Here is a 10,850-nt window from a genome sequence, read left to right as displayed (position 1 = left end):
CTTTGACCCAGTTTACCAGCTTGCAATCTGGTGACTGCCGTTCTCTCCAGACACCCCCTTCACCTTCTGTGCACCAGCCCCCCAAAATATCAACAAGTCACACCTCCTTCCACTTTTTGCTTTTTGCCAGGCTAACTCCTCCCGTCTTCAGCTCTCAGCTTCGACATCGCCTCCTCTGGAGGGTCTCACCCTTCCTGAGTTGGGGTCAGTGCCTCTCCCACCCAGTGCCATCGCTGTCATGGCACTGAGCTGCAATCCCATTTACTCCCGGCGAGCACAGGGATTGGGTGTGGGCTGTTCACCACTGTATTCAAGCTGCTTGGCACAAGTTAGTCTTCGAGAGGTCTTTGAGTGATAGATTTCATATCTCTCTGCAAGCCCCAAGTGGGCTGTTTCGAGGGAGTTCTCGAACGTGTACCAGATCTGTTCTGCTGTGGCTCGCAAACCATCCTTTTTCACTTACCTTTTGCTGAGCACTGGTGGGAGGCTGCTCTCTCACCATGTCACACAAGAATGGGGGAGCAAGGGAAGGGACCCCAGGGTCATCTCAGTCAGTCTATCCCATGGGCCTAAGAAGGTACTAGGCTAGTCATTAGAAGTCCCCAGGAAAAATAAGATGCCTAGCTCTATCCTCACATGGACATCACACAGACATCTCCTCTCCTGCCCAGCCAGGGTGGCCTGCCTTTCACAGCTCAGCTCATCTGACCGGAGCCCAGTGCTAACAGAGCAGTCGGTGTGTTCCAGTGCCCTGAGAGCCAATGGATTTCACTCCGTCCCCCAGAAGCAGACAGCACAGGGACTTGGGGGCACTCCCGCAAGTGTGTCCACAGGCTGGGGTGTAGGAGTAAGAGCAAGAAGGGGCAGAGAGGAAGTGGCTTCCACTCACATTCCTATGAAATGCTTGGTCCTTGGAAGATGGAAGGTCACCCGTCCCTCAGCCATGACCAACTCCTGACCCCACAGTCACAAGGTACCCTCTGGTAAATCTCCTTGGGAAGGCTTTCAGGGATGCCATTCCAGCTGGACCTTTGACAAAGGGTCAACTCAGACTCCTCAATCCTCAGCAAATCCCAGGAGGCTTTGAGACACAGCAGCTGCAGGAGGGGGCCCCAAAAGTTGATGCTCTGGAACAATGTCGTGACAAGCTGGCTTTTCCCTTGAGGAAGAGGCAGGCAGCCAGACCTCCATGCATGGAGAGGTTTACAGATGCCCCTCCTGCTACCATCACACCCACCCTGCAGACTCACCCTTCATTCCCACCCCAACCTCCTAGCTCAATACATGAGGTACAGCGATGGTCCAGGGCAAGATGACATCTGAGCTTCTCTCACCTGCAACTTGTCACTGTGCCTGCGGCAGCCGAGGAAAACACACAAACCAGAATCCCAACCAAGGAAGTTGCGGGGGGCTTCTCCTGCAGTGAGGTGGCAAAACCAGTGGGCTCACATGGTTTTCAGTGCCCTCCTCCTTCCTTGCTGACCGTCTCATACTGACTTGGTGAAATCATCTTAGAGCCACCTAAGGGAGAACAGCCCAGGCAAGTCACACATTGCAAGGTCCCCTTACTCCTGGAAGAGGTATCAGGCTCAAATGAACCCCGGGAATATCAAAGGGACTGGAGAGAGACTGTACCTAAAACTGACAGTCCCTGCCCCCACAGAAAGCCATGAATGACTCAATGTTTGCCCCCTCCCCCAGCACACTATGGGCCTAGCCCACAAGAATGGTGGTCGGTGACAAGAGACAAACACACAGATGGGAGCTGGCCTCTTACGCAGAGCGCTTGGGCCATTTGGACTAGCCCCTGACCAAACCTGCATCGGGTCACCAGGCAAAGAGGGTGTTAGGATTCTTCAGGCTCCCACAGAGGGACCCCACACACACCTAGAACATCTGTAATCTGGGTCCGAGAAAGGGAGGCAAGGTCCTGACTGTGGGATGTATCTTGGACGAAGGGTACAACCGGGGCCTGACCCCTCTGATCCCTCACATCAACCATGACATGAAATAAGTCACAGTCATGGCAGAACAAACAAACATGCCACAAAGAGACAGCCTGCTTGTGCTTTTGACACATTATCAGTTTTTATTTAGAAACATGCTAAAAACATGGTGTTCAATAAAGCCAGGACCAGGATGAAGGAAATGCAGAAACGGCATTGCAAGCAGAAAAGTGCATTTGAAACCAACAGGCGTGCCCCTCTGCTCTCCCGTGCCGCCCCAGGGCTAGGCAGGGTGTGGGCATGGGCCCCGAGGCCACGCCCCCGGAGTGCCCATTCGTGGCAGGGAGGCTAGGCCCCACCCTGGACTACTGCCTCACTGCGGGGAGCAGGGGGAAACGGACGGACGGGAACACACAAGGCCAGACTCGATGGGCCGAGGGACAAAGAGCGAACCCCACGCGCCTGGCCCCAGCTCCTGTCCTATGCCAGGTCCCTGCTAGTTAGCACCTCCACCAGTGGGTGGGCAGGGGGCTAGAGAGCCGGGGACAGTCATTTCCATCCATCTGCACTGCTCTTTGGCCACTAAAGCAAGGAGGGATGGCCACCTAGTTCCGAGTCAGACCAGAATGTCTGCATGAGCGTCTTGGGTGGGCTCAGGGCTCAGCAGCTTTTCCAGAGAGCCCGAGATGCAGGCCCATGGCCCCTGGGAGAGGGGGTAGAAATGCTCCGGATAGGGGTGCAGGTGAAGGCTTGTGCCCCAACACCTGCCGCAGCACCCCCAGGAGCCGTTCTCAGCTCTTGCTCGCCCACCTTCCCTACAAGATGGCTGCAGAGACAGCCACGGCAGGCAGTCCCTTGAAGCTGTCTACGGGGCCTTCTGGGTCAAGTCTGTAAGCTGCCTGCATGAGATCTGATTCAACTAACTCTGACTTTGGTGAGGAAAGCCACGAGTGAGGCCTTCTGTGCGATGTGGGGACCACTTAGCAGGCCAGGCAAGGGGCTTGGAAGAGCACCGCCTCTCTGTGCACGGCGCCCTTCCCAGTGCACACTCCACCAAATGACAGAACATCCAAGTACAGGGTGAGGCAAGAACGCAGTCTGGGAGACTGGCAGTAGGACTGAGGACTGTGGCAAGGATTCCAGGGCCAGAGGATGCCCTGAAGCTCCAGAAACAAGATTGTCGGGGAGGCTACACACTCCCCAAGGTGCTAGGCTTCTGCTATTGATTTTGACAAAAATTAAAAATTGCATTGATAGGCATAAACAAACTGACCCCACCCCCACCCCCAGCATAAACTCATTATGCACCAGGTCCCACTGTGCGACTTGAATGCTTGTTTGCTGAGTATCTCTCTGCAGTGGCATGGTGGCCATCTGCTCTGAGCTCGGTAGATGGGGGTTCCTGGGGAGGCGGCTGAAGTTCCTTACCAGGAAAATGGGCCAGAGGACACAGAAAGCAGTTTTGCTTAATGTGTGCTTGCCCACCCTTCACCCAAGACCCCACCTTCCCAGCTTTCCCATCAGCACCAGCACCCCGGTTTCAGGGAGGTGGTTCTACACTGCCCAACTCACTGAGACCACTCTACTCTCTACTTGCCATCCTCCAAAAATGTGAATCTTGAGCTCACCAAAAGTTCTGTACTGCTGGTCCTGACTGCACTGCACTTAAGGTGAGTGGAGGAGCTGCTGGCCGGGTGGCTGGGTCTCAGTTCTTAGAACAGACAGGTGGAGGCTGGAAAGGAGACGTGGGCCCAGTGGGAAACCAAGGTATCGACCCAAATGGTGTAGGAAAAAGGCAGCTGACCTCATGCGTGGCCCCACCTGAGGCAGTGCACTGGCTCCTAGCTAGCTAGTGGAAAACCTTTTCAAGCTCCATCCTGTGGATTCTCGACTTTTTCCTTTAACTGCAAAATGCTAGCTTAGACCAGCGTAAGTTCTGGTGGGATGCCCGATGCAGCAGAACGCCCCAGTTGCCAGCTCGTCTCCCAGGCCCTGACTCAGGCTGCTTTTGTCCCGAGGCTACTTAACAAAATCCAGTCTTCAAAAACCTTTTCTCAATTTTCTGTACTTCGCTTTGGGGTAATGGAGGACATGATCACCACCTACCCTACCATCAGTGAGCCCAGAGGAAGGAGATGAGGGTCCTGGGACCAGAATGGACATCTCTCCCTCCCTCCCAACAGGGAATCAGCAGCCCAGTGAGTTGGGCTGGAATGATCATGGGCACCATTTCCACTTGCCCCTCTTGACTGTCGCAGGCCCTCTGCCACTGTCTGAGCAGCAAAATGTAAGGACTGCTTCCCCTTCCAGAAGCAATGTGAGAAAGTGAGCAGCATCTGAACTAGAGAGGTATGTGTCCAAGAGTTTCTAGCAGGAATGTCTGTGAAATCACTGGAGTTTGCAGAACCTGTCGCGGGATGGCCCGCACGGGGTGGAGGGGGAGCCTCCCATGCCAGCAGAGGGCAGGAGGAAGGAGGAAGGGAAAAAAGAAAGCTGCTCATCAGTGAAGTGTAAGGACCCACGTCGGCTCTAGCCGGCTCTAGCCACGTTCCTGGCGAAGCCCTTCACCATCCCCCCAGGACCCCCACTGCTCTGGCCTCTTACACCAGCATCAGCAAACACATCGCCCCTGTGCAGGACCCTCTTCCACGTCGCTTTACGCTCCTCCGTTTCACCTCCTCTTCCAGGCTCCCGTGCCATAGATGCCAGGCCAGAGAGAACGGTCCTGGCCAGGCCCTCCCCTCAGCTCATTCTGAATGCAGCCTGGTGCATCTCTCCTGAGAGCCTCCTGAGTGTTGCACAGTGGTTTGTCCTGATTGAAAACGGATGGACGTCCTCTCTCCCCACCCATCTCCCACCCTCAGAAAAGAAAAAAGAAAAAAAAAAAAATCAAACCGTTACAGAAATCAACGCAGTAAAAAGTTATAAATCAGAAAGCTAACCCTAAACTTATCTGAGATAATATTCCTGAATAATCGTAATCAGAGTAAAATAAAATAAAAAAGTTACACTGTAAGGTATAAAAAGCCTGGGCAAGATGCTCCCTGGGGACTTGGCCGGAGGCGGTCTCGCCCGCGCGCCCACAGGGTGGCCTCCGCTGGGCAGTCTCTCCACCAGGAGGGAGCACTCTGCTGCACCCCACGCGGGGCCAGTGTCAGTGTGAGGAACAGCGGGGGGTAGACACGCGTCGGTGCTCAGGCCTCCTCGAGCATGTCCCCTGGCCCGCCCTGTCTTCTTTGGCAAATACACAGATGCGGGAATCCAGGCACCCCCAGCATCCCAAGGTCCTCATGCCTCCTCCTCCCAGACCCTCCACCCCAAGAAGGCTGAGGCGGGTGGGTGGGGAGGGTAGCTGGGGGAGGTGGGGGCAGGGGTCAGCAGTCTGGAGTGCGGGCAGGCAACACAAAGCTCAGATCTCCTTCCCTGGCACAGTGTCTGCGTGGGGGCTGGGGCTCCCGCCAGCCGCTCAGGCATCGTACTTTTTACCAGTCCGGTGGACGTGCTGGAAGAGGGTCATGGAGAAGGCCATGCCTAGAATCTGAAAGATAGGAGGAAAGGGCCTTAGATGGAAGCTCCATGGCTGGGTCCCGATGTGGGTCACCTAGAACAAGTGGTATAACACTCTGTACTTGAAAAACACTGGTGGGATGAAGACAGAGGTAAACGGAGGAGGGTGCCCAGTGACCAGCTCAGCCCCTCAGAGCGGTCCGTACAGAATGTCATCGAACCTCCCCGAGGCGCGTTAACCCGCCTGTTCCAGAGTGCCTTGGTGAGGCCTGAATGCACGAAGGACCGGACCCTAAATGATGGCTAACAAGGAAGTGAGGAGGAGGAGACGAAGGCGGCGAGAACACGAAAAACCATGCTCTGAGTCATTTCCGTTCAGTTCTGGAATACACGATATGGAATCTTTAGGACATTAACGCTCATTTGTGTTCCCTCAGCGCCTTAATCCTGAAAGGGGGTGGTAACCCAGAGCAGCGCAGGAGACAGGAGGAAGCCAGCCTGTGGCCTCACAGTCACCACAGATAGTGTGCTATGTGCACAGGCCACAAGCAGGTGACCAGGGGACACTGCGTGCCTCTCATAGCTCTCGCCTTTAAGATTTAGGCATAAATGGAGGAGACCATGTCTGGTGAGCCTGGCTCCAGTGTTCTAGTCCAGGTCCGAGCACAGGCAGACCTGAGAGGAGCCCTATTCTTGGTACTAAATAGAATCTTGCTCTCGATGAGCTTACCTCACATCTGAGTTCTGTGAAAATGACAGTGGCCTCATCTGCTAAGTTTGCAGGCACTCGGATAAATCAGACATAATCAGGCCCCTAAGCCCAAGAGTGTAGGGTAAGAACGGTAACTTCATGCAGGATGTCGACCATCTTCACATGGACCAACCAGTCAAGTTCAAGTGCTCCGTGAGGAATCAGGCACTGAAGACTCCTGCTCACCAGAGACAGGAGCCATATATAAGTGAGCACAGGAGGGCACCCAGGAAATGCTTGACAGAAAGGTCAGGTCATGGGGGGGCTCTTGCTCCCAGCCAGCTGTGTCAGCCTCATCTTTAAGACAGAAGGCAGGAAGCCCCTCCTCTTCCCTCTCCATCACCTATGCTAGGTCTTCACAAGAACAACCGGCATAAAGTGCTGGCTAATTACAGCTAACATTTACCGAGCACTTCCGTGTGCCTGGTACTGCTCTATACACTATGTTAGGTGTATTAGACTCACTACATGCTAAGAAGTGGCACAATGATCATGCCCATTATACTGAAGTGGGCATTAAGGCACAGAAGCTAAGCAATGTACCCAGGTCACACAAATCTAGATGGTGAAGCCAGGACTAACACTTGTGGAGTCTGGCCCATGAGCCCAGCCAGGCTCACTATCATTACTGCAGACTCGGGTTTCATTCAGTTCAGTCATAAGTGTGAACATCCCTGTGGAGCAAGGACAGGTGTGTTCACCGGCAAACTGATACAGGGGCTTCACGCAATGCCAGCACCAGGCCCAAGGCTCAGACGGGATGCGAGGAAACTGCCTTGTGGTGCCTGCAGGGTTGTTGGGACAGGCATCGAAAGAGAGGCCTCAGGTCAGAACAGAGCAGGAAGGTGCATGGACGTCAGGCTGCCTGGGTCAGTGATTTAACTTCCGGGTGTCTGTTCTTCTCCAGCTGGGCTGCAGCAAGGCTCAGATGGCCCTCTTACCTGCATGATAAGGATGCACATCCCCACCGTGCCAAGCACATGCTTGTTGTCATCAAACCACATCTTCACCTTTTCATAGCAACCCTAGGGAGTGAGGACCACGAGGTTAAGGGCCTGGCATGATGATGACTGCCCCCCCCTCCCGGCCCAGCCCCACCCACTTTCCCCTTCAGTCCCGTCCCTGCTCCTTCCTCTGTCCCTCCCCGATCCTCAGCCTAGTCCTCCTGCCTTTGAGCAGGTTCTGCCTCGCACAGGGGTCCACCTACGAAGCCCTAATGTGCAGCCTCAGACCCCATTCAACCTCCCACCCCCTGACGCTCCCAACTGGGGGTCCAGGCTCCCCATTTTCCACCTACTTTTTGGCTTCAGTCCTGTGTGCCCCACTCCACTCCCACATTAAGCCAACTCCTTGGTGTCCCAGGACCCCTCCCTTATAGATGTCCCCTCACCAGACCACCCACCACACAGGCTGCTGGCAGGAGAACCCGGGGGAAGCAGCCTCGGGCCTCACCGTTCTCCAGAGTGGGGTGGTGGTGTTGCGCCCGCAGCCCTGGGAGTTCTCCATGCAGCAGCGGTCAGGGACCGTGTCCTCGCCCAGCACCGGGTACCAGTCTGTGTAGTCAGTGACGCCACAGCAGTGCATCTGTGGGTGGGGATGCACAGGGTCAGACATGTCACTGCCTGCCAACCTTCTCTGGGCCTTCCCCTGCCCAGACCGACCCCGCCCAAGCAGCAGCCACCCTGGAGCTGAGCAGAGGAGACAAAGGCTTTCTTCCTGCCCCTTCCTTTGGCCTCAGCTGGGCCCACAGGAGAAGTAAGTGATAACCTTCCTGGAGGCCAGAGCAGGGAGACGGGTACGCTGTCTGCCCCTCGGAGCTGGGCATTGCACTCCGGGCAGGGGGGCTCAGCCCTCCATTTCCTGGCTCTGTGCTTGATGGATTGTCTCAAGCTGGCTGCCGGCCCCTCCCCAGGCCTCAGCATGGGACCTGCAGCTGCACTGATTTGTTTGCTTTTGGAATCAAAGCCTCCTTGCCTGAGCCACCACCAGGGAGGCACGTCTGTTACTAAAACAAATTCTGTCACTCATTCCAAATCTTCAGAAAAGGACTTGGACAGTCTGTCCTTTTCGATTATCCCTCCTTCCCAGTTCCCTGTGCCACTTAGCCACTCACATGGCTCCCCCAGGCCTGTTTACTCCTGCTTCCAGGTCCTGTTTATCCTCCTTCACTCACCTCCTGTCCCTCTCCAGCTGTAACCCAACGTATGGCATCTGACCCAGCAGCTCTCAGTTAAAATCCAGACAGCACAGGAGCCCAATTCAGTCACCTGGGTGGAGTCTGAGGCCCAGGCCCCACCTCTCCTCCCAGCCTGGCCCAGCCCCCACTGCGTCCAGTTGGCAGAGCTCCCCCACCCCCTCACCTCGGCCTGGATGATGTTCCAGGCGTTCTTAAGCCCCAAGTTGTTCTCTGTGTTGTACAGCAGCAGGCCTTCTTTCAGGTCCTTCTTGGCATTCTCGTTCACCTGCCAGGTTGCGGCAGACAGACAGGATGGTTGGAACCAGGCTGCGACCTGCTCAGATCAGCTAGGACTTCTGGCCACCACTCTTCCAGACTGGGGGAGAGCCCTGGGGCTGGGCTCTGCTGGCTCAGTGGGGGCGGGTGCTAGGGACAGGGTAGGTTCATGCTCCCAGCTTCAGTCTGCACCGACTCCAGGGAGAGCTAAACTCTTCAGCAGGGCTGTAACACTCAGAGACAGAGAGACCGGCCACACACGCAGGCCACTCTGCCACCCCACGCACATCTTCTCCTATGATGCCCTTGTCAAAATACACCCTGAGACCAGAGGGTGGCAGATTAGTCATTGCGATCTCAGGTCCACCTCTCTCTGGCAAGTACTTTATCCTCTCTTGCCTCTGCTTTATCCATAATATGTTGGACTAGTACTATCTACCTCTGGGACGGTAGTGAGAATTAAAGGAAACAATTCTTATAAAGGGGCAAGAACGGGGCTGACACAGAGAGATTTCTCAATGTTGTTATTTCTTCTCTTTCATAAATGCTAAAGAATTATTGTTTCTAATCCTAATAACGACTGTACCTTTCAGTGTGGCCTGGGCAAGTACTTCAAGAATCCCAGGAGCAGATGGCGGCACAGTTACCTGTGTACTCAGCACAGCGCGCCGAGAGAGCCTGCTAAAGCCCTAAGACTGAGCGCCCGGCCACTCATTCTTGGTAGCGTCAAAAAGAAGTTCTCCAACTTGATTGGGAACTATCCGGTCTGGCAAGGGATCACCCCACCACCCTCCTGAACTCCGTAGTGCAGCCTAGGAACAGCCACTCTATCCCCAGAGCCCCGTGAGAATGGAAGTGTAGCTACACCCCGCCGTTAGCCCCACTCGTGGTATCACTTGCAAAGTTCCTCCACGTTTCCTGTGTGTTATCCTCAGATCACCCAGTCCAACCACGTATGGAGGTCTGAATCCCTTCTCTAAGTGGTCAACACGAGTATGCTTGAATGCACCCAGCGACGGGGAGCTCACTAGTCCGTTGCATCCATGGGTAATTTAGAGGACTCCACTTCCTAAGCCTACACAAGGTAATAAACCAACCCAAACTCGCTTTCCCCACGCTGCCCCCACCAAAATCTTTCATCTGGGCCTCTCCTAGTTCTCCTGGTTCCACTCTCCTTTCCTCACAGGTACTACCTGTCAGCGCCTTTCCTCTGGCTTGCCCGGCTTGACCCAGCCCCAAAGGCAATGAAATTCCATAAGCCCCTCCCTTCCTGTAAGGCTTACCTTGTCCATGTAGACAAAGAAGAGGATAAGTAAGATCAGCTCTGCTAAGAGGATGATCAACAGGACGATGAAAAACTAGAAAGAAAAGGCGTGGGCAGATGGTGATGGTCATGGCCAGGGATGGGGTACAAACAAGGAAGGCAGGGAGGCAGGGGACAGATAGCACCTAGACAGGGCTTCCCAGGTATGGGAGAGGCCACCTACTGCTGAGGAAACCCAGACAGGTAGAGGAGGGGGATAAAGTAGATGGCCAATCAAGGAGTGAGAAGGATAACTAGGGAAGGGATGGCCAATAGGGAGGAAGAGGGGTGTGGTTGGGCAAAAAACATTCTAGAAGCAATTTCCCTGGGCTCAGTCAGCTAATGTGCCCAGGCCTTGCCTGTCTCTGTGGCCCAAAATGCAGGGTGACCCAGAGTTCAGAGGGTTGGGGATATGGGGGTCCAACTTACACTGAGGAGGAGGCACTTGTTTTCCTTGATGGCCCCCAGGCAGCCGAGGAAGCCCGTCACCATGACAATGGTGCCTATGGCGATGACTAGATTGGCTGCAGACAGCGAGGGGAAGCTGGGGGAGAAGGTAGCGAAGTTGCCTTGGGACACCGAGAGCCAAATGCCCACTCCAAGCAGCCCACAGCCACAGAGCTGGAGAGAAAAGAAAGCCTGTTAGGCCGGCATTGCTCTTGCATTCCTCGCCATGGGACTCGAAAGACTCCGTGTCCCTACCAACCCTGAGACCCAGAACTGGGCTACTAGTCAGACATGGTCACAGCCTAAAATGATGACAAATCCCTTCAGTCTCCTCGTGTCTCAACCTCCCCATCTCGCAAATGGGGTTACGTTAGCTTCACAGACTCCATAGTCGCTCTGAGGAGCAAGTTAATTAAGGTGCAAGCAAAATCATGTGCCATATAT

The 10,850-nt window shown here is 54.8% G+C and overlaps 1 protein-coding gene across 2 annotated transcripts in view; it reads right to left on the bottom strand.

Annotated features, from left to right (window-relative positions):
* Positions 1-3,991: 3,991 nt before the first annotated feature.
* Positions 3,992-10,850, bottom strand: part of TSPAN9 (tetraspanin 9) — a 189,976-nt gene continuing 183,117 nt past the window's right edge. For both annotated transcript variants that reach the window (XM_011367860.2, XM_011367859.2), the window contains 6 exons: positions 10,389-10,580; positions 9,940-10,014; positions 8,565-8,666; positions 7,657-7,788; positions 7,146-7,229; positions 3,992-5,484 (listed from right to left, as the gene is read on the bottom strand). In XM_011367860.2, coding sequence (XP_011366162.1) covers positions 5,413-5,484; positions 7,146-7,229; positions 7,657-7,788; positions 8,565-8,666; positions 9,940-10,014; positions 10,389-10,580 — 657 coding nt within the window. In that variant the 3' untranslated portion in view covers positions 3,992-5,412. The remainder of the gene's footprint in view (positions 5,485-7,145; positions 7,230-7,656; positions 7,789-8,564; positions 8,667-9,939; positions 10,015-10,388; positions 10,581-10,850) is intronic.

The sequence above is a fragment of the Pteropus vampyrus genome, unplaced genomic scaffold, assembly GCF_000151845.1.
Source record: "Pteropus vampyrus isolate Shadow unplaced genomic scaffold, Pvam_2.0 Scaffold137, whole genome shotgun sequence".
NCBI lineage: Eukaryota > Metazoa > Chordata > Mammalia > Chiroptera > Pteropodidae > Pteropus > Pteropus vampyrus.
The sequence above is the reverse complement of the archived record's forward strand: the minus strand, read 5'-3'. Positions and strand labels throughout refer to the sequence as shown.